Source organism: Macaca thibetana, chromosome 8, assembly GCF_024542745.1.
Source record: "Macaca thibetana thibetana isolate TM-01 chromosome 8, ASM2454274v1, whole genome shotgun sequence".
In the NCBI taxonomy this organism is placed as follows: Eukaryota; Metazoa; Chordata; class Mammalia; order Primates; family Cercopithecidae; genus Macaca; species Macaca thibetana.
The window spans coordinates 38,569,787-38,594,497 of NC_065585.1; the positions used below are offsets into that span (position 1 = coordinate 38,569,787).

The 24,711-nt window shown below is 38.5% G+C and overlaps 1 protein-coding gene across 7 annotated transcripts in view; it reads right to left on the bottom strand.

The window, feature by feature from the left end:
- The window catches only part of OXR1 (oxidation resistance 1), a 382,402-nt gene that overhangs the window by 125,321 nt on the left and 232,370 nt on the right, over positions 1-24,711 (bottom strand). The window contains exon 1 of one of the 7 annotated variants that reach the window (XM_050802207.1): positions 8,687-8,697. The exons of 5 other annotated variants lie outside the window; for them this stretch is intronic. Coding sequence is in view for 1 of the 2 variants with exons in the window: in XM_050802212.1 (XP_050658169.1) it covers positions 7,952-7,970 (19 nt within the window). In the remaining variant the exon portion in view is untranslated. Of the gene's footprint in view, positions 1-7,951; positions 8,640-8,686; positions 8,698-24,711 lie in introns of those variants that run through there. One more of the 7 variants, XM_050802212.1, reaches the window with a different exon arrangement.

Sequence of the window (24,711 nt, forward strand, 5' to 3'; positions counted from 1 at the left end):
CCATAGTACTTCTTGATAGAAAATAATTTTTTAACTTCTGAAAATTTTACATTACTGTTTGAAAAGATATAAAATTAAAACCAATTTTAACCATAGAGAGGAGAAAAAAGTATGTATTAAATATAACGAAAATTCCTATAAAGACATAAATAATCTAGTATACATTTACAATAAAGTAAACATATACAAAATAGAAGAAAAGTAACTATAGCTCACTACTTTGAATTTTTAAGTGTTATCACACGTGAGGTCATTTCAACAAGACTGGGAAACATTATTGATTATACAATGCAGACAAACCTTAGTGACTAAGATGGCTAAGTGAGGAGACCTAAACTATTATTACCCTAGTTCGGATTGTCAACATATCTCACCAAGCCTAAGCTGTCCTGCCCTCCTGAAATACATGTTCCAGAGAGAATTACTTAAAACTTAAATCTGACAGTGACCATCACATGAATTATAAACTAGCCACCCAGCAGGATCAACGATGTGGTTGAACAGAGAATGTAGATTCTTGCTCTACACACATGTGCTATTAGAACAAACCAAGGTTGCCTGTTTTTAATTCATTGCAGCAATTCTTTTGTTTTCGTATTTTGAGCAATGATGAGCCTCAGTTATACCCAAGTCACAAATCCATTTTCTATCCAAGCTAAAAGGCAGTTTTGACTTTCTGAAAATTTCTATTTATTTATTTTTATAGAGAGGGTGGTCTCACTTCGTTGTCCAGGCTGGTCTCAAGTAATTCTCTTGCCTGGGCTCAAGTAATTCTCTTGCCTCAGCAAGCCGGGATTACAGGTGCACACAACTGCTCCCAGCTTGAAAATTTTGATTTAGCCTAGCAAGTCAATATGTGTGTTAAGCATAGCATGTCAAAACATGTGGGGTATGGGGAGGGAAGGGGAGTTGACCTTTTTATGTAATTCATGTAACTTTTCGTATCATAATTTCCTTATCAATAAAACAGAAATAACATTAGGCTTGGCCAGGTGCAGTGGCTCATGCCTGTAATTCTAGCACTTTGGGAGGCCAAGTTGGGAGGATTGCTTGAGCCCAAGAATTCGAGACCATCTTGGGCAACATGATGAAATGCCATCTCTACAAAAAATAGAAAAATTAGCCGGGCATAGTAGCACATGCTTGAAGTCCCAGCTCCTTAGGGTGTTGAGGTGGGAGGATCACTTGAGCTCAGGGAGGTCAAGGCCGCAATGAACCATGATTGCGTCACTGCACTCCAGCCCAGCAACAGAGTGAGATCCTGTCTCAAAAACAAAACCAAAAACAAACATCAGGTCTGCAAACTTCAAAGTGATGTTATGAAATGTTAAAGAAAATGAGAATGTATATCAAAGGTTTCTTACAGTGCTGAGCAATGTCAAGTTATTTTCTACAATAAATAATGGTAGATTTACAACTGGGACACATCCAAAAAACAGCAATTCCAGTGCTTGTAGACATAAATGAAGGTCAGTTTTGAGTGGATACCCAGCCCTCAGCTATCTCTGAGACCTCATTTATGTACCCCTACCACTCTGTCCAATCTTACTGGTATTTGTTCTGTTCCTTGAACAAAACAAATTAATTTCCACCACCAGGCTTTTCTCTCTACCTGGTTAGCTATTCTTCCTGATCCTTGTTTTTCTGCTTTCTTCCCACAATTTGGGTTTCAATTCTAATGATAACTTCTCAGAGATGCCCCCATTGTTATCCAGGCTAATTGCACCACTGCCCTACCCTACTCCAGTCTCATTACTCTATCCTTTTCTTCTTAACATTTGTTATCTAAATATCTTACTCCTTCTTTACTTCCTTATTTGGAATGGCTACCATACAAGGACACTATGCCCTCTTATCGAAGGACCTGAGTGACCCAGCAGTCTGTCACTAAGCTAGACCATACTGCCAATGGTTTGAATGAAAGCAAGTTCCCAGTGACCTTCTCAAATCAGGGAAATAATCGGTTAAAACCTGACTTTCCAGAGGAACAAGGGTGGGGAGGTAAGAAAACACATGTGTGAATGAAAACACTAAACAGACACAGGGTAACACAGGATAATTGTGTGTGTGTGTGTGTGTGTGTGTGTGTATGTGTGTGCGCACTGTAGCAAGCTGAAGCTGGCTTAATGTGTTGGCAAAAATAACAATTTGGAAAACAGAATTTCTTGTTCTGATTTGTCAGAAGGAATAGATTGAGGTAGTCTGGGGAAATGAACTTGACAATTTTCTCACATGACGCATTTGGATAAGTAATGATACCCTTTTACAAGTTAAATTCAACACATCCTTTCAATAACTGATTTTCCTGTAATTTCTAGTCTACGGCATATAAAATGTTATTTAAAAACCTTCTCCCATACTAAGTCTCCTCATCTATAGCAAAATAGTGAGGTAAGTCACATTTCTCTTTGGTACTCTCCCACCTCCTCTTTCAGAAACCGTTTCTTCAGTCTCTAGTTCTTTAATCCCTTTCCACCACTGTTATTCACCTGCCCCACAATTTACTCTACCAAGCTCCACTTTCAGCTGTCAGAAGATCTCTGTTTGACGTTTCTTCTTCTAAATTCCAATTTAGAGTTTGTCTGACTGAGTATGTGTCTGTCTCTCTCATTAGACTCCATGTATAATACCAAATATGTCCTCAGAGGGCCGACTTATTACAGAATATAATAGGCATTCAATGCATGTTTTCATTTTATAATTTTCCTTAGTGTTTTTTTTTTTTTTTTACTATTCTGTATATGTTAACTTTATCATTACTATTTTAATGTCCACATGGGTGGGATTAGGGCTGTTTTTAAAAAAATATATATTTTCTATTTTTGAAAGATCTCATACTTTTTTTTTACAAAAAGACATTAAAGAGGAATGGGAAAAAGGAGCTTTACTGTATCTGACTATGTTGTCAGTAGCAGATGACATTCAATTTTTCCATTTAACTGGATGAAACCAATATTGAAGAAAATCTCAGGGAACAGAGGAATCTATAGGTAGCTCTCTTCTGATTAATCTACTCAGTCAGTGATCTGAGCATATATTCTGGAGCCAGGATTTTGGGTTTGAATCTTAGCTCTGACGCTTGCTTAGCTTGTTTGACTTTGAATAAGTTTCTTAATTTTTCTGTCCTTAACTTCCTCATCTGTAAAATGGGGGTAATAATTGTACCTACTGAGGGTACAGGGTTAACTGAGGATATATTCAACAAATAATGTTTGAAGACATTCTACGTATTAGGCCCTGCTCTTGGTACAAGGGATAGAATATGGAGGAAAAAAGACAAAACATTTATTTTTTATAATGTTTGTGTTCCAGTAAGGTAGATAAATATACACACACCTATATGTGTTAGTCTAAGGAGGAAAAAAGAAAAGCAGAGAAGAGTGCATGTGAACTGTTGATGGGCAGGGAATTTGAAATTTTAGGTACGGTGGTCAGGGAAGGTCTCACTGAAAAACAATTTTATAAGAACCCAAAGAAAGTGAGGAAGTTGGCCACATGGATCTCTAGGGGGAGCGCCTTCAAGGTAGAGGGCACAAAAATTGCAAAGGCCTTGAGAAATAAGCACGTGTGGTGTGTTCAAGGAATAGCAAAGAAACCACTGAAGTCGGAGTGGAGTAATGGCGGGGGAATTATATGAAGTAAGGTAGGGGTGTGTGTGTGTGTGTGTGTGTGTGTGTGTGTGTATGTGTGTGGTTGTTGGGGGTGATCAGTTAGGGCCCTGTGGGCCATGATTAGGACTTTGGGTTTGGACAAAGGAGCGATGCAATGAGATTCATGTTTGAACCACATTCCTCCCAGTTGCCTCACTGAAAAGTGACTGGGGTGGGGATTGGGGAGCAAGAGCAGAGGCAGGGACAGCGGTCAGGAGCCTCTTGCCACAGTGCAGTCAAAAGATGATGGTATTTGGACCGAGGAGGAAGCGGTGCAAGTGGTAAGGGCTGGACAGATTTTGGATTTATTCTGAGAAGAGAGCCAACAGGATCTCTAGGCTGATTGGATGCAGGGTCAGTAAGAAAGAGAAGGCCTAGAATTACACCAATGTTTCTGGCCTGAATAGCTAGAGAAATGATAATTCCATTAATGGAAATAAGAATATAGTTTAATGTATGAATAATATATTATTATGCTAAAATGTGTCAACATGTTAATGAATTGGTGAATGAAAAGCACCAAGTATAGCAGTTAACATCAAGTGGGCCTGATGTGTTTGTCTTTATTAATAATATATTGAAATGGAAACATTTTTTAAACCCCAGCATACGATTAAATGTTCATGTCAGAGTCATAACTTGTGGTCTTTGGAAATAAAGTGACTTAAATGAGATATTAAAAGACTTTCCACTGACACATACAGTATAGGAGAAAACCAGAATTTTCAAGTAATGACTAAGAATTCCCTCTGCTTCAATTCCCCTTTTAACCTGCACATACCTTTAATACAGCATTTCCTTCTTTTATTTATTCTTGCCTCTTCAAAGTATCCCTATGCTCAAAAGTAATACATACACTAAATATATTAACTTTTAATGGATAATCTTGTGTTTTATAGTTACTATAGCAATTGAATTCTATTCAACAGTACTCTTTCAAGTGCCATTGAAGTATCCTGTCTTTTAAAGATGCAATAATAACAAGTCTTTTTTTTACTCTTATTGTATGTTTTTGAAACTGTGAAAAACAATAAAATTCATTTTTTTTTTTTTTTTTTTTTTTTTAGAGACCGAGTCTCACTCTGTTGCCCAGGCTGGAGTGCAGTGGTGCTGTCACAGCTCACTGCAGCCTGGAACTCCTGGACTCAAGCAATCCTCTCACTCAGTCTTGTAAGTAGCTAGGACTACAGGCATGCACCACCATGCCCAGTTAGTTTTTAATTTTTTGTAGAGACAGGGGTCTCACTTTTAAATGGAAAGAATCAAGGCAGGAAAGGAATTGGGGAATCTAAGTAATCTCTTTTATTTGTAATACCACAGAGATACTGTGGGTTGTGGCTTGCTAATTCAGTAAAGGATACAAGCTCTCAGAGACTGGCATGCATTCAGCACTGGAATTCAGAACAGACCAGACTCTGATATGCAAGAAATAATCTGAAGATAGATTTCACAGTTCTCTAAATTCAGAAAGCTAGTTAATGGGTCATATCATCATTTCCAATGATAATTTAAAACTCTCTAATTTGGAATGAATTATATAATTTTTCCTTCTTTCCTTTCCCTGTCTACTCACACATTTCTAATAATGTTTCATTTAATGTTGATCCTTATGATTTATAATTTAACAGTACCTCATGGCTTAAAAATACTGTCGTACACATTTCATTTTCAATAGTTTTACTGGTACAATATTTTTTACTAATTGTCTTAATTCATAGATGAAGAAATTATTTGTATTATTTCCTTTTTTAGATGTGTAATTTGAAGCTCTGGGAATAATTATCAGATTGCTAAATACAAATAGCTTTTAATGAGCAGAAACATAACTTGAACATGGGTCTTCAGTTTTAAAAACGTGTTCCCTGTCCATTGCATTACGGTTGAATGTTGGTAATTACTAATAAAATTCTCTGAGTATTTTCCAGGGAGTTCAGTCAAGACAGTGGCCTAAGAACAGTTAGAACCACAGTGCCAGGAAGCCAGAGTAGAAGAATGTAGTGAGGAGAGACCAAAATTGGCCCCAGATAAACCACATAAGAAAAAAAGAAGACTTTATGAAGTTCCAAATATATGGCCTTTAACATATTATACAAGTCACAGACTTAGGTATATATTTTCACTGCTGCATTTCATCAATCTAAGATACCACTGATTGTGAGATGCACGACCAAGAAAGAAAGATTAAAAAAAAAATCTGTCAATTAAATCACAATATACCTTGATCACAAGGTGATTTTAGATTTTAAAAAGGTAAAATGTGAAAAAAATGTACATCTTAGAATCAAAGAAATATAGCACTAGTAACTGCAGAGGGTATGAAAATTCTCAAAATCAGTTATAATACAATCTCACTAGGCAATCAATAAGCACTTATTAAGTGCCTATGGATGGGTACAATGAAGCAAAATGCATAATCTAGATGAAGAGGTTTAAGTGCTATATATGAAATATTCATTGCTATCCTTCAGTCTCACAACAATGACCACTGTTGAAGACAGCAGATCCACTTGTAGAAAATGATGTCTCAGTGTAAAAGTGCCAAGAGGATATAAGGCATAGGAGGGAGGAGGAGAGAGAGGAGTACAGAGGCGGAAGCAGCTAGGGGAAAGGAGGATAGGCTGGGAAGAGGTAAGAAGGATGGGAAGAGGGATCTAATTGAACCAGGAGTTTCATTGAAATTCAAAAGTGGTTTGAATCCTGCTCATGCCAAATCTCCTGATCTTATTAAATATAAATGCTGTCCTGTATATGAAATGATACCTTAAAACATCAGCTTTGAAAAGGGGTTCATACATTTTTATAACGTTGACAGCTCCGTATTTAACACCAGAAAATTTTCTCCTTTCTTGTGTATTTTTTTATTACAAAGGCAATTTTAATACCTCTCAAATTTGAACTAGATGTAATTGATTAAATATTTGGCATTGCTTAAAAATTAAATTTTGTTATGACTGGTTATCAACCTCCCCAATGACTGAAAAGTTTTAGAATTTGTGATTAAAATTTAAAAAATTGTTTGGGCTCAAAACCAATCACCTAAACATTTCACTTGGTAATTTGCATAAATTTTGACTATCATCACAGTATCTGGGTGCCGAACTGGAAAAATGAAATTAGATTATTTCTAATTAAAAACACTTTTGTTTCAGCAATGAGAATTTCATAAATAAATTACCTTATGATGTGAAATAATTGCTTTTGAAATTACCCAAATAAAAAGAAAAGATACTCAACCTCTTAGTTGTGCATTATACCCATACATTTATTACTAATTTAAAAAGGGATAATATCCTGCAACATCATTTAGCCTCATGACTAAATAAGTGGTAAAGTATATTATACATTCTGATACTGTCACACAGTTGCTTGTGATTGAGGAAAAACTAACCTAGTAATGGTAATTACTTCTTTTGAAAGGAAAACTATAAATAAATAATAATGCAGAGCAATTTCATTTTTAAAAGTCAATAATGAATTCCATCTGCTGCATGCCATTAAAAATCAAAGAGGTTACTTACACGCCTCAGTTCTTTTTATATCTTTATTCCTTCCATTTAAAAGTACAGGTCGATCCATTAAAGATAATGTTATTTTGGCTTGTTTGACCAAAACTTCAACCAAAAAAAAGAAAAAAGGGAAAAAAAATTCCTCCTATTTCTCGCCTCATTTTTCTGGAGCCTAGAGAATGTAACGTAATAAAACACTAATGAAGAACAAAGACATTTAAGCAAATGTTTACGAGGATCGTGTGGAGAGTCTTAATGAAATGAATTACAAGTCTTTGAAACCCAGAATACAGTGGTGACAAAAGTGAGAGCATGTGACTTGATCACTGCCATTACCCGAGTTAGGGACAATTTTTGAGTGAAGAATAAGGTAAGGCAACATGGAAATCTTACCGAAAAATGTCCTATGAATGAATAAAAAATAAATCACTGGACATGAAGAGACTCAAAATTATTTTGTCTGAATCTATTTCTGGGAGTACTTATGGAATCATAATTAGCAGCAGTACCTACAGCAAATCATAGAGAAATAATTTACACATATGTAAAATCTTTTTAAAAAGATATTCTATTTAGATTTAAGTGTTCTGACAGAGTTTAATCCCTCCTAACCTCCCCAACCAAACATTCGCATTTTGGAGGCAGTAGCTATAGAACCTCCAACTGCATCGTCATAGATCCATACAGCTCATCTGGAATTTGAAAATGCAACACAAAGTGTGCCCTTTAATGTCCGCTGTATCTGACTTTCCAAAATAACTTATTTAAAGCCACTAAAAGAGCACTTACACATACCTTTGCGCTGGCAGAACATTTCTAAGGTCCTTCCTTCGAACCTTGCTCAGCTAGCAGTGAGCTGCTTTCAAGAAGAGGAGACGGGAATTTTGGTTCCTGTGCTTCTCAGGGTAATATAACACTTCCTTTCTGCCAGAGTGCCTTCTCTTCCAGCCCGGTCCCTGACCCCTGGTGGCAGTGTGCAAGATTCAGAAGTTCATGTTTCTGCACACAGGAAACTCACTGCACCTGCCCTGTGACTGTGGACTTGCTCTTGGCTCACTGAACATTTTAGAAATGGTGACGACCACATGCTCTGTATGATACATTACTAAGTTGGCCCTGTAAAGTCTATCATGGAGTGAGATCATAAGACTCAATATCTAGCCTCTGCACAATTTCTTATCATAAAGTAAATAAATGGCATGGGCACCTTTAACAAATCTCTATTTCATAGTCCTAATAGCAACAACAGGTAGTAGATTTGATAAGCTGAGTATGAACCAGGCTGGTGTTTTGTACCTTTATCGATACGTAAATACTGCTAGCCATTGTCAGAACATAATTTCGACTTTTTGCACCCAGAACTTCCAGTTGCATCATAATGGATATAGTTCACACTGCTTTGCATTATAGTTTTTTTGTCTTTCTTCCTTAGGAGGGCAAGAGGAAAGTCCACACAACAGCGCTCACTGCTTAGTAATTAAATGAATGGATAAAAGTAGTAATAACTTCCTTCTTTGTACTTAGCACCCACCCCCCCCTTTTTTTTGAGAGGGAGTCTTGCTCTGTCACCCAGGCTGGAGTACAGTGCTGCCATCTTCATCTCCGCTCACTGCAACCTCTGCCTCCTGGATTCAAGCCATTCTCCTGCCTCAGCCTCCCAAGTAGCTGGGTCTACAGGCACACACCATCATGCCCGGCTAATTTTTGTATTTTTAGTAGAGGTGGGGTTTCCTTATGTTGCTAATGCTGGTCTTGAACTCCCGACCTCAGGTGATTCACTCACCTTGGCCTCCCAAAGCACTGGGATTACAGGCATGAGCCCTTAGTCCCCTTTTAATCCACATTCCCTGTTATCCCGGTAGAAGCAAAGGGCAGCACCTATAGCCTGGCTGCTTCTGACTTAGTGTTCATGTCCTTAAACTTTAGAATCCTGGAAAAGATTGTGGTGGAAGTCTGCCTTTCCTTCTTTCCTGTCATCACATTTTATGAAACCCTTCAGCAGCAACTCACTGAGATACACACATGCTGTAACATCATATTTTATTTGAGGGCAGAGATCACAACCATTGAGAACAGACAATATCAACTCAGTGGGTAAAGATCTTTGTGAGTCTAAGAACTAATGGATGCCCAAACAGGTGGGCTTCAGGGGTAAGTTTAAAAGATAAACAAATTGTCAAAAACCACGTGCACAGTTAGTACAAGGTGATGAAATGACAATGATCATGAAGAAAATGGAGTTCATGTTGCCACCAGTTCACAACGCTGAAGTTGTATAAATAGTAATAATACTAAGATTTTGCATGTAATATAGAGCTTATGGTCTTGGCCAAGTTCTGACAGCTCCATAATAAGTAGCCATTGACTAGTAAAGTACATGACCAAGCCAATAAGCTTTTACAGGAAAATGATATAAATTGGCAAGCTGATTCATTCTCAAATGAAAATTCATGATGTCTAATCTTCTCTATGGAGCTACATCTGTATTAACTACAAACTCTATTTGGTTCCTTTAAGAGTCCCAGTATTCCCTATGAATACTATTCAATACATGAGATAGCTGATGTAAAACTTCTAGTTAAGCTTCTGGTACTCTGCTATAAGAAGGTGGTTGACCTGGTACAGTGGCTCACACCTGTAATCCCAGCACTTTGGGAGGCTGATGTGGGCAGATCACCTGAGGTCAGGAGTTGGAGACCAGCCTGGCCAACATGGTGAAACCCCTGTCTCTACTAAAAAAAAGAAAAATACAAAAAATTAACCGGGCATGGTGGCGGGCGCCTGTAGTCCCAGCTACTCGGGAGGCTGAGGCTGGAGAATGGCGTGAACCCAGGAGGCGGAGCTTGCAGTGAGCCAAGATCACGCCACTGCACTCCAGCCTGGGCAACAGAGCAAGACTCCATCTCAAAAAAAAAAAAAAGAAGGTGTTTAATTGGATATTAATTTCCATTCTCTTCCTTAGTGACATGACTGGCTGATTCCAGTCCTGGATTCCATTCTACTACATTAAAGTAATGCCAATGATAACAATGACTTACTATGTGTAATGTTTTATGTTTACAAAGTGCTTCAACGAATATTCTCATGTTATGCACACAACCACCCTGGGAGATGCTGCTTATTCTCCAAGATTTGCCAAGCAGGCTATGTATAGAAAATTAATGACACAATGTTTCCTTGCAGCTTTATATGGTGAGCATAAGGAGAGAGCAGAAATGTTTTGAAGATGCCTTGATGTTCATGTTCAAATCATTCAGCATAGCTGCAGACTTCTGGGAAACAATAGCAGCAGGCAGAAAGCAAGAATGAATTGGCTTTTGTTTTTCTTTTTTTTTTGAGACAGGTTCTGGCTCTGTTGCCAAGGGTGGAGAGTAGCAGCGTGATCTCGGCTTACTGCAACTTCTGCCTCCTGGACTCAAGCCATCCTCCCACCTCAGCCTCCTGAGTTGCTGGGGCTATGGGGCTATAAGTGCTTGCCACCATTCCAGCTTTTTTTTTTTTTTTTTTTTTTTTTCTTTTTGAGACAGAGTCTCACTCAGTTGCCCAGGCTGGAGTGCAGTGGCGCAATCTTGGCTCACTGCAACCTCTACCTCCTGAGTTCACGTGATTCTCCTGCCTCAGCCTCCAGAGTAGCTGGGACTACAGGCATGTGCCACCATGCCTGGCTAATTTTTTGTATTTTTAGTAGAGACAGGGTTTCACCATGTTGGTCAGGCTGTTTTCAAAGTCCTGACCTCAAGTGATACACCTGCCTCAGCCTCCCAGTGTTGGGATTACAGGCATGAGCCAACACACCTGGCCTAGTTTTCCCCATGTTGCCCAGGCTAGTCTTGATCTCTTGAGCTCAAGTGATCCACCAGCCTTGGCCTCCCAAAGTGCTAGGATGACAGGGCTCAGTCAAATTGGCTCTTTTTTAAAGCAAGACTTCATGTAACAATAAAACTCATACACACAGAAGCAACACCCAAACAAAACATAAATACAGGTGGTTTTTAGCATCTGCAGAATATGCAAAGGAAGGCTTTTACAATATTTACATCTCACATAGATGGTATAGTAATACTATCTACATTTACATTGTGTCTGAATATGGATAAGAGAGTTATACAACCATACACATACACACCGCCATATCAAACACGCCTATGAATTGGTCATATGACGGTATGTATAAAAGTAAATATATCTATTTATCTACATGCCGTATCTATAAGATACATATTTCCCAATATTTGGTCATTTGTTCTTTATTCTTTGCTCTCATTAGGAATCTGATAGGAGCTAGACTCGAGTCACTGGTCAGTTAACTTTACTTCTTTCAAAGTTTTGTAAAACCAAATCAATCTTATAGTTGTGCTTAGAGCTGTCCACTAGGTATACAATCAACATCATTTCTGACAAATATTGGCTATCTACCATTTTTGGGATGTGGGTTGCTAAGAAGCTCTGATTTACGGCAGTCAAAAATGCTCTTGCTTCTACATCTCTAGTTTTTATTGTAGATTCTTTTTCTAGTTTAGTTATGTATTTTACTCTAAGTTGGTTCTTTATATCCTAGTTGAATTATCTATTTTCCTTATATCTGTTGTCATACCATGTAGATTGACCATGTATATTGATAATGTGACTTAAATGTCTAGGTTTATGGATTTATTTTTATGGGATGGAAAAATGTGCTTGAGAATATAATTAGAACTTGATCAAACTGAACCTTTTTTAAGAGGGTGAAAATAATGGACCTTTTACAACAGAAACACATATGGTAAAAACAAGTCTTTCCAAGACTTGGGTAATTTTGAAATCATGCAGTTTTCCTAATTATAGATGTGAATTGTTGGCAGGTAGGATAATAAAAGCACTTTTGCTAATATCACATTGCAATGCTGAGGGTATAGTCTTAGCCTGAGATGTGAATTTCACTTGTAGTGTGTACACGTTTCTCAAAATGCACTCCGCAGAACACCAAAATGAACACTTTCCCCCAAGAAGTGCCAGATGGGGAAACAAATGCGGTCAAGATGCCAAGCCATATAAATGGTGTCAGTTCTAAAACAAGGCTCTCCAGGGGATGGCTGCAAGGGAAAGAAGTCCAGAGAAAACATCTAGTTTTTCTGTGAGAAAGGTTACTTACTAAGTAGTTAACTCATTTTCAAGGGAAGAGAGTAGGTATTTAAGAGCAATTCTTAGGAGAAATTTTGAACTACTTTTACTAACAACTATGGTTGGCTGATACGGACAGGACATAACAGGCCAGGTGCAATGGCTCACGCCTGTAATCCCAGCACTTTGGGAGGCCGATGTGGGCAGATCACCTGAGGTCAGGAGTTGGAGACCAGCCTGGCCAACATGGCGAAACCCTGTCTCTACTGAAAATACAAAAATTAGCCGGGTGTTGTGGCACATGCCTGTAATTCCAGCTACTTGGGAGGCTGAGGTAGGAGACTTGCTTGAGCCTGGGAAGCAGAGGTTCCAGTGAGCCAAGATGGTGCCATTGCACTCCAGCCTGGGCAACAAGAGTGAAACTCCGACTCAAAAACTAAAAAAAAAAAAAAAAAAAGACATATCAAGTATGTTAGGTTTTGTGGAAATTAAATACATCACAAAATTCCTATAAGTTTAGATTCCATTAAAGAGCCTTCACTAAACCAGGTCAGACAGCATGCAATGAAAATGAAGTTTATTGAGCAACTATATGTTTGAGGCCAGCCTACGCTTGGCACTCGGGTTACTGGTGATTCAGTCATCTGATCCAAACAGCCCTTTCCATTTCCTCCTCTTTCCCTCTGTGTGAACATATTTTCTTCTGCCTGAAGGAAAATAGCCAAAGTTCTGTTTTCGCTAGGGAAAAATGTCTCATATTAGGTAAGAAGCATGTTTTCCATTCTGTTCTTCCATCCTGTTATATTTCTCAGCAACCTGCATAAGTAGTCAGCTTGCCTCCTGTTTTCCCTGAGCTGCACTGGCTAATGCTTGTCTGAAAGCACATGTTGCAGAGGGATGAGCAGTTACGATTCTGAAGATAGTTGACCGGGGTTCAAATCTCAGTTCCTTCACTTTCTAGCCTTGAGGTGTAGGGCCAATTACTTAACCCATCTGCCTCTCAGTTTTATCACCTGGAAAACTAGAATCTTAGTATTCATAGGGCTGTGTGAGAATTAAAGTATTTAATATATGTAAGGTACTTAGAATAGTACTTGGAATGTAATAAATACTCAGTGAATGCTAGCTTTAAAATTTTCAAGAAGTGAGAGCCATAAAAGTGTATGTAGATATTTCACATTTTGCCTGCTCTGTCAAAATAAACAATGTTAATACAGTCCTAAACACATAGAAAAGCATTATGATGAACTTCTGAAAACAAAGAGTTTCTTAACTATCTGACTTAGAAAATACAAAATTGTCATAAGAGATGCAGAAAGGAAATGAATTAAAGAAAAAATTCTCAGATCATAATGAGAAATGAGTCTTGAGCTTGATTTCAAGCTTCTATAAAAAGTCATCTGAAGAAAATGAATGATAGTTACATATGTAACAAGTTATATATGAAGGTTATTATACCCCCAAAATTATATAAGGTTATTGTTTAAGTACTTACATCAATCATGCTTTGGAGACTGCTTCATAGTGTATATGTTCACCTTACAGAGTTTCACTGGACTTAACCTACATGCCTTATATATACTATTTCATTTCCATATTATTTTCTTCTCCAGTTTTCCTTCTATCTTATGTATGTATTTACATTTCTTTCACACAAATTTGAAAGAGTATTCCTATCAGAATAATGTTTTTTTTTCTACAAAAGGTAGACAATCTTAAAGGTATGAACATGAGAAAAGGGAAAAAGCAAAGATCAAATCCAAAAAAAAAAAAAAACTGAAGGAGGAAATTATGAAATGAGTAGAGACTGATTAACAAGAAAAGAAAATGCAAAGCTATCCTTTTGGAAAATAATTCAAACTCTCTCAGTCATACAGATTAATCCTAGAAATAAGGCAGTTCTCGTGCAAAACAGAACGACCTATTATTTTTGTTTTTACATGTTTTTACCATACAAAGATATGGAAATTAAAATTACACTACATTTGGTCTATTTAAATGGCCACTGTGCTGAAAGCTGATGTAAAAACTGAATTCATTATTTTATTTGTTTAAACAATGTGTTATACTTCCTTACAAAAGTCACTGCTGTTTACAGGCAACAGGACTCTCCATCCCCACTTAATGCTGGCAAAGAATGAAGATGTTCTAAGTTAATTTTGGAACAGTTGGGAATGAATGCAGGTGGGAAAGGGCAGAGGGGAGAGATTAGATGCCAAGACGCTCTGACTGGCACTGCCAGTTTGCGTGGGACAAGCACTTTGATCTACTTACTTCTACCTTTCTGACATCACCCTTCTGGTTCTCCAGGGTCTATCTAATTCTCAGTCTTTAACCCTTAGGGAAATAACTTTTTACTAGAGATGCTCTCCTTTGATCATCCTTGACCCCCATAAAAAATGCAGCCCAGTTTGTGTTCTGCATTCACTCACAAAGTTATTAGGACAACTGAAATCCATACAGAGTAAACTGAACCTGACAAAGCAGATTCACTGCTCAACACTCCAGGTTCTGGCCCTCAGGACTCCTTTCCACCAACATATCTTGCTCACTAAATTGAACACAGACAGGCCTCTTTTCTGGTCCTTGAATGCACCAAGCATGCTCCTGTCTTAAAGCCTTTGCACTTGCAGTTTCTCTTTTCTTAGAATGCTCTTCCCCAGACATTGGGCAGCCCTTGCTCTGCCATTCTATTTAGGTCCCGGCTTACATACCTCCTCTTTGGAGAGGTGTTCTCTGACTACTGTATCTAAGTCAACACCCTGTGTGTGTTTCTTCTTCATACCACTTATCACTAACTGATATTACCCATCTAATTGTCTGTGATTAGTCACCTCTACTAGAATCTAAGTTCTAAGAATGTTCACTGCTTCCAAAATAGTGTCTGGAACACTGTAGGAGATCAATCAATAAATATCTGTTCAATGACCCAATCAGAAGTTGCTGGGCATAGAATAGATATTCAATAAATATTTAAGGAAAACCTTATTGACTGAAAGACTGTGTACATGCTTTATGCTAGTTAAAAAAAAAAGGCAGAATCTTATTACTTTATTTTAAATTTGCATCTAATTATTGGTTGGATCAGACTTGGGATGTCATGATTGTTTCTTAGAATAATATCATCTAAGTTGGGATTTAAAGGAGGAAGGAGTAAATCAGGCAAGTAGGATTATGTATTGAAAAGGTAGTTGGAAGCACAGAAAAAGGAAAGTGCTCAAGTCAGAGAGACTAGCACGGGCAGAGGCCTGGCAGCCAGAGGAACTTCCACTGAAAGGAGTTGAGTGAGATTGGGGCTTGGTATGAGAGAGGATAAGATAAACGATGGTAGGGTGAGAGGAGAGAGATGAGGTTAGAAAATTAAGCAAGAACCAGTGCCTTCACACGCACTGTAACGATTTTGCATATTTGGATTTTGATCTGAGGGTAACAGAGAGATACTTCGGCTTTTAAGCAGAGCATGAACAAGATCAGATTTGAACAGCAGAAATTAGCTGCAAATAAGAAGATGGATTGGAGGAGGCACATCCTGAATGTAGGAGACTACTTAGAAGGTGATGATTATAAACTGTGTGATATATGAAGCTGAATAATGGCAGCAGCAGTGATTGACAGAAGTGGATCAACTGAAGAGAATCTGCAGGGTTGAATAGACAGAATTTTTGCATTGTAGCAGTGTTGGTGGGGGCTTGGGAGGGAGAGGAAAGAATCTAATTTGGTGCCAGAGAACACTGAAGGCAACTGGCTTAAAGGGGTAAATTATAAAAAACAAAAATTCAAAAGGTTAATTTTAAAATACCTGTGAAATATTTTACCATATATTATTAGCGAACAATTGGATTTATGTGTCTAGAGTTTATGATAATCTTCTGGGCTGGAAATTTAAATTTGAGCATCATCTTCCCACAGATGTGAATGGATATTGTTTAGGAAAAACATATACTCTTTACCTATATTTGACTATTGTTAATACTTTATCCCATTTGCTTTACATTTGTGTTCTCTCTCTTTCTCTCATAAATGTGTGTGTGTGTGTATTATATTTACATATCACATACACATACATTTGTTGAACCGTTTAAGTGTAAATTACATGCATCATAGACCTTTACCTCTAAATAGGAAATGTATATGTCCTATAAATATGGGTAGTCTTTTACATAATCACAGTGGAGCTTTCAACTTTGGAAAATTTCACATTAATAGAATACTTTTCTATAATCTATCATCTGCATTCTAATTTTGACAATTAACCCAATAATGACTCCAGAGAGCACTTTTAATTTTCAGGTTAAAGTCTTAATTCCTCTGCTATGTTGTTTTCACAACTACACAAAAACCTAAGACCTATGTAGAATAGTTGATCCTGTTTACATTTTCCTTCCGATAAAAAAGTAACAGGTTTGAAAGAGTATTTCCTTATATTACTGAAGACCATTTCTTACAACTTTTCTATTATCTACTTAGAATCAAAGCCTACTATGTGAATATAAAAAGAGTTGCCCAAACTGACCTCCTGTGTATATAGCATTTGCTTTGATGCTTCTTTATGAGCAAGAAAACTTCTCAAGGCCCAGAAAGTGCTCTTCCTTTTATTATTATTATTGTTGTTATTATTATTATTACTTTTTTGAGATGGGCTCTTTGTTGTCCAAGCTGGTCCTAAACTCCTGGGCTCAAGTGATCCTCCCCCATCAGCCTCTCAAAGTGCTGGGATTACAGGCATGACCCACCACGCCCCACTGCCCACACAGTCTTCCTTTTACTAAGATCAGCTAAGATTTTGAGTTATGTTATGTTTTTCTCTCTTCAAGAAAGTAAAAAGAGAAAGCAATCAGGAAAGCATATGGTGGAGTGGTAAGTGGCGAACAAAGTTCATTCTATAAAGTGGGCTTTATGATTTCAGTCACCTTTAAGGAGTAGCAGAATTCAAATATTAAAAAATGCAATGCAGCAGGCATCAGCTAGAACTAAATTCACAATGTTGTCACTAAGAGTTCAGAGTAGGACGATATAAACCCATCAGCATTCCAAACCTAACATGACCAGAGAAGCACAATGAGAAGCTTTATTTATAGGAATACTTCTGCACCCACTTGCAAAGTTGCTCAACTGGTTTCTGTTTCCTTTGTGGGTGTTTTGGTCAAAGAATAAAAGCATGTTTGGGCCTGTCACTGGGTACTGAGAGTTGATCTCTAATGACAAAAGAACAGATTTATCAAGATTATTTACCTCCACAAGAACTCTAACTTACTGTGGCTCAAAGTCACTCATATATAGAAAAATTACTTCCTTCCCTCAGAACCCATCCTTTTCAAAAAATATGAGAAATGTACCTGGATTAATCTACAAGCCACTTCAAAGGGAGATGTCTGACAGTACTAGATCTCTGATAAAAAATAGTACACATAGCAGTCTTTAGCTGCCCACAGAAACCACCACCAAGATGACCCAACCATAATATGCTTGTCATTAGGCCACCGAAAGATTTGCCCCTAAAGTACATGAGCATAGGTAGGCCTTGATAAAATGAATATTTTTTTCATCATTTTTGTTTGTTTGTTGCTTTTTTAGAGACAGAGGACAGGGTCTCGCTCTGTCACCCAGGCTGGAGTGTAGTGATGCAATCACAGCTCACTGCAGCCTTGACCTCCTGGGCTCAAGTGATCCTTCTGCGTCAGCCTCCTGAATAGCTGGGATTACAGGCACATACCACCATGCCTGACCAGTTTTAAAAAAATCATTTTTTTTTTTTTAAAGAGATGGGGGTCTCACCGCATTGGTCAGGTTGGCCTCAAATTTCCAGCCTCAAGCTATAATCCTGCTTTGGCCTCCCAAAGTGCTGGGATTACAGAAATAAGCCACAGTGCCCAGTGCCCAGCCTAATAAAATAGATACTTTCAAACAAGGTCAAATGACAAGGGTCTAATGTAGTGGTGAAACTAGAGACTTGAAGTAAGACACAGCCGAGTCTGAATTCTCTCTTTGCTACATACGATGTAGCTTTGGCTGAATTACATAAAGTTCTGTATGTCCCAGTTACCTCACTAGTAAAAAAAAAAAAAAAGAAGAGGAATAAAAGAGGAAATAACATCTACCTGCCAGGGCATTAAGTTGGGATTAAATGAGATAATGTATGCAAAATGTCTAAGCACAATGTCTGGCATATGCTAGCTGCTTAAAAATAGTTCCCTGCACCCTTCGGCATGCTGACAAAGACTTATTTAATGCTAAGCAGAAGGGCTGATTTAAGGCAGAAGGATTGATTTAAGGAAGAAGAGATGAGAAGGAGGGACTTGAGACCTCCAGGGAGTGATGACAGAAATCAGTGAAGGAAGGAAGGCAGGAGATGGTTCAGAGGCTTTGCCTGTGGTCCAGATAAGGGTAAGCAATCCTTGAACTTGGATAGCACAGTGAGGAAGGCTAGTTGAGAGAACTGTGGAAGTGTTAGTACAAGAGGGCGAGTGACTCCAAATGTTGACTTACGCATGGCAGAAAGAGTGGTGCTGCCCTTGCAACCAGCAGGGAGGAAGGGATAACTTACGTCAAAATGGTCATTTGAATTCTGGAGATGTTTTCAGAGGCACACAGAATATAAGGGGAAAGCTGCCTAGCTCACAGCTGGATTGTGGCGCTTCAAGCTCGACAGAATGGCTGGCATTCAAGTTCCACTTTTGAGGAGTCAGCTACATGTAAATAAGGTGATACCCTAGCAGTAAAATATCTTCAAGAAGGGAAGAGGTATGGAAAGTTACAGACCATGTGTATTTAGGTCAGACGTAACAACCCCGCTCTTTGTTTTTCAGCTTGGTAGGCAAAATGCCAAAACTACTGTTTGTGAAAGGTGTTGAAATGAAGCATGCTGGGGCTCTACGCCCATTTGGTTTCTGGGACATTGGTCAGTTGGCATTTTCTTACCTAAACAACAAAACCCATTCAGAGAAGGGATCTTTCTTCCTTTGGGTTAAGAACAGCAAAAACTACCATTCCTGGTGTTTTTATTTAGTAGCAGGTACTCCAACATGGTAGGCAGAATGATGACCCCTAAAAAATATCCTTGTATTGATCCCTGGAATCTGTGAATGTTACCTTACTTGGCAAAAAGAAATTAAGGACGCAGATGGAATTAAGGTTGCAGCTGACTGTGAGATGGGAAATTATACTGGATTATCCAGGTGGGCCCATTGTAATCAAAAGGGTCCAAGTAGAAGAGGGAAGCAAGAGCTATCATATGATATCAAGAGTATCATAGTGGCCAGGTGCAGTGGCTCATGCCTATAATCCTAGCGCTTTGAGAGGCTGAAGCAAGCAGATCATTTGAGATCAGGAGTTTGGTACCAGCCTGACCAAAATGGTGAAACTCTGTTTCTAGTAAAAATACAAAAAAATTAGCCAGGCATGATGGCACATGCCTCTAATCTCAGCTACTAGGGAGGCTGAGGCAGGAAAATCACTTGGACCTGGGAGGTGGTGGTTGCAGTGAGCTGAGATTACACCACTGCACTCCAGCCTGGGCAACAGAGTGGGACTCTGTCTCAATAAATAAATAAAGAGTATCATAGTGACATGCTGTAAGAAAGACTTGCTGGGACATTGCTGGCTTTGACCATGGTAGGTGGCCTAGAGCCAGGGAAAGTAGGAGGCCTCTAGAAGCTAGAAAAGGCAGGAAAATGGATTCTCCCCTGGGGCCTCTAGAAAGGAGCACAGACCTACTGACACCTCGACTTTAGCCCCAGTGAGATGCATTTTGGACTTCATAATGTCGGGACTTAAGATAATAAATTTGTGTTTTAAATCACTAAGTTTTGCATGACTTTTTAGAACTGCAATAGGAAACATAATACATCTGGTAAACACTTTGCATCCCATAGTGAGACTGGATTATCATCCACATTTTATTGAAAATAAAAATAGAGACTTAGAGAAGTCATACCCTGGTCTGATACCAAATAGTAACCACTATTTTGTTCCCTCCAAATTCTTCCAAAATATCTAGTGAGAAGCCTCAAGACATCATCTTTCTTAGAAAGTTCCTCAGCATTGTTATCATCTAGAGGTACTGATGTCACGGTATAAATGGGACAAGAATTAATTATAACCACGTCTAATAAAAACAGACTGTCTTCTTGTTGGGATGACTAGTTACTTCATATTAGATGCTCACAACCAGGGATGCAAAGAGGCTCTTGTACACATAACTAATTGCTATTCCTTGAAATTTAGTGTTTACGTTGTTTCAACCTAAGTAGGAAGTGGGAGATATCAGATTTGAGGTGTTTTTCGTATTTCTTTTTTTTTTTTTTTTTTTTTTTTTTTTTTTTTTTTTTTTTTGGAGACAGGGTCTCCCTCTGCCACCCAGGCTGAAGTGCAGAGGCACCATCTTGGCTCACTGCAACCTCCACCTCCCAGGTACATGCAATTCTCCTGCCTCAGCCTCCTGAGTAGCTGGGATTACAGGCGCACGCCACCACACCTGCCTAATTTTTTTTTTTTGTATTTTTTTTTTAGTAGAAACAGGGTTTCACCATATTGGTCAGGCTGGTCTGGAACTCCCAACCTCAGGTGATCTACCTGCCTTAGCCTCCGAAAGTGCTGGAATTACAGGTGTGAGCCACCATGCTCAGCTTAGATTTGAGGATTTTAGGAATGCCGTTGTTCTCACCATTAAATCCTGGCTATTTCTGGCCTGGCTCTTCCCCTACAGAATGTGGCTGGCTCAATTAAAGCAGGTCACCAGGCAAGTCCAGGCTGAGTCTTGTTGGAGAAGAAAGTAGAATATCTGTCCTGTACAAATAGACCTAAGACAGAAACCAGATCAGCACTGCAGAAAGCCAACCATACCCTATCTGTGTGTTTTAACTGCTAGAGTTTCAATTTGGATAATGTCTTTTTAAAATATTTTAGTTTTCAAGTACAAAATACTACAGATTTTATCTTTATGAATTATACAGCAAACTCTTCTAAAAAACCTTGGCTTTCCCAGCGGCATCTTGTCAGCCGCATGTTTTCAGCACAAAGGAACAATTTTGCCCCAGTGCAAATTAAGAGTTCCAGGTTCTCACCTCCTTCAACTTGTAAGATTTTAAAAAATCTAAGTTGAAGCGAGCATTATGTAGCATCTAACCTATTAACTGTTTGTAATCTGAGGTGGCTTTTACCCAGGATGAATGACATCCTGAGGGACCTCAAATCCTTTGTGAAAAGAGATGTGTGAATCACAGGCATATACATGTGCCCAGGCCCACACAAACACACTCACAGGCTTTTGCACACAGATAACCAGCTTCAATCATTTCTGAAATGCTTCCTTCTTAGTATAACCTTCAGGCATATTACATAAACGTTTTGCAGACAACTCTAGGAGAACAAAGAAGAAAAACTTATGTCATAATTATCGAAAGATAGGCTTCTTCCATGTTATTGCAAACAGCTGTACAACCATTTGTTAAGCAGCTGTTTCCTAGGAACATTTATTCAATAAAACTCTTCCTCTCTCCTTTTTGTCCCAAGTTTAAGGTCATGCTATCGAAATATATTAGTAAAGAAACTCAGTTTGGTTACTGGACAAATTGTCTGCATCTGTCAGAGTTCAAAAGCAGTGCTTTTTAGTGCTGCAAGCTTTAATACCTATAGAATTTTACAAAAAGCTAAATATCCTATCTGGTTTGGAGGATATCAATAATACTGTATATGGGTGGCTCACACCTGTCATCCCAGTACTTTGGGAGGCCCAGGTGGGTGGATTACTTGAAGTCAGGAGTTCGAGACCAGCCTGGACAATGTGGTGAAACCCCGTCTCTACTAAAAATACAAAAATTAGCTGGGTGTGGTGACATGCACTTGTAACCCCAGCTACTAGGGAGGCTGAGGCAGAAGAATCGCTTGAACCTGGGAGGCAGAGGTTGCAGTGAGCTGAGGTTGCACCATTGTACTCCAGCCTGGGCAACAAGAGCAATATCCCATCTCAAAATAATGATAATAATAATAATACTGTATATGACAGAAAGAGAAAAGATGGTGGTATCTAAGCGTTCCATCAAAAATTCACATAAATTAGAGATTCATCCAGTGAATTAAGTTCTTTTGTGTTCCTGCTGAACGCTAGCCCTAAGTCACAAACATAGGCAACAAGTTGTACACTGTCTTTCCATTAATAGCAGTGGCCTTGTCCTGGCACAGCTATATTTTCTCGTTTTGCAGCTCTAAGCTCTTAACAGCTTATATTTTTCAAGTAACTCAGCAGTCCATGACTACGAAATACAGCAAACCTTACAGGCAGATGCTGGAGTGATGAGGGAAAGCACACAGAGTAAGAGTCCAAATATACTGGCTATAAAACTAATTAGTTGCATAAACTTTAGCTAAGACTTTTAAATTAACCTTAGTAAGATCACTTCCTCCAGCTCTAACATATATTTTAGCAAACTAATATAATTAACCCAACGAATGAGATCAAACAGTAATTAATAAATGTCACCATTGATAAAAACTCAGAATAGCCATATTCCACTGAATGAACCATGATAATCCTATCACATGGACTGCCAACTTATGTGGGAGTAATTTCTAGAGTCAACATGGAAGAGCTGAAAAACCTATATTATCAAATTTATGATTTTAAAAGTACTCAAATCATCTATTCATACCATATGCATGGTTTTGTATATATACCACCTGTAGAGAAATTCTTAAGTGTGTTAAAGTTTCTTTTAAGGAAGATTTAAAGGAAAGTCTATATGCAGATGTTTGGACACTTAATATATCCACTTATTGCCTTTAAAATAATCTGAAACCCTGGTGGTAAATGAGGTGTGAATAAGGATTTGAAAGTGTTTCTGTTTGTTTGTAGGTATACTCTGCTTTTTAGTTCTGTGTTTCATATAAAGCTGTAAAATTTTAGTAGATTTACTTATAGTGAGGCTTAGATGATAATATTAAAAGCACATTCTATACTTTCTAAGGGGTTAGGTTCTAAAGTCCCTGGATAAATTCAATGTGATGTGATTCCACTGCAGCTACAGAGAGTAGATATGTCTAGGAATGTTACTCACCTGACACTTTGAGCTCCAGAATCCACCTCTTAGTGCCAGGTGCGACCTCATCATGTAGTCAGCAGCTTTGAGGAACAGGTCATGGAGAGCCAACATGGACTCCCCTCTTCAACAAGGGAGCTATGCAAGCTTGGGTAACATTCCTAGACATGTAGAACTGGGGCCCAGTTGAAGTCAGAACAACAAAAGTCATGTGAAAGCTAATGGATAAGGAGAGAAACTAGGCTACAGGCAGGAGAATAGAAAAGACTGATTTCCAAGTGGAAGTCAAAGGCTTTGGAGGAAGAGGGTGAGAGAGCCAACCTTGGCCCCTGACTTTCTAGGACCAAGTCCTGTACCCATGGAGCCTGGCCTGTGGCTGTCAATTCAGTTGCTTGCCCAATCATTACTATTGCTATCTTTTTTGAGTTTGCTTGGATCCATTTTAATTTTGTGTGACTTAGAGAGCCTTGACTGGAAAGAACACTACCATTTAAATAGCGCCAAATACTGTGCTGGAAAATTTATGTATTTTTTTCATTTGACTCTCATTAAAGCTTTGAAATAATATTATTCGTATTTTATAAATGAGGAAAGGAACAGGACACAGGAAGGTTTTGTCCAGTGCTGTATAGTTTTGTCCAAAGCTGGTAGAACTGGAATTTCAACCCAGGAATGTCCATCTCTATTATACTACGCAACTACCACCATTATGTCCAAAGACAGTTTCTTCTCAGTTGCTAACAAGCTTCCTCCACAAACAAAAACATTTCTTCTTTTCCTAATAACTGGCACCATGTTCAAAATCTATCTAGGATGATGGAGCTTTCTTATCTCTAACACAATGATGCCAAAGCTCCCATTAGAGGCTCATCTCTCACAACAGATCTGTAAATCTGATAGCAATGCATACAAGTGTTGAGGGACACAGTAAGTGAATTCTTCTGAGGATATGGACTATTTTAAAGAAACATAGGCTTTTCAACTAATCTCTAAGCACACTGAAGGCAGGACCATGGCTGTGCCTAGCCCATAATGAGAACTCAAATATTTAGGGTGTAACAGTTAATTTTACATGTCAACTTGACTAGGCTGATTGCAGGCAGAGCAAGATGGCGGAATAGAAGGCTTCACGGATTGTTCTCCCTACAGGGACACCAATTTAACAACTATCTACACGAAAACAGCACCTTCACTGAGAACCAAAAATCAGGTGAGCGCTCATAGTACCTGGCCTCAGCTTGGCTGTACTGTGACGCCCAGGTGTTTGGTCAAATACCAGTCCAGACATTGTGAAGGCATTTTTTAGATGTGATTAAAGTTTAAGTCAGTGGACCATGAGTAGAGTTGATTATTTTCCATAATATGGCTAGACCTTATCCTATCAGTCAAAGGCCTTAAAAGAAAAGACTGAGGTTTCTCAAA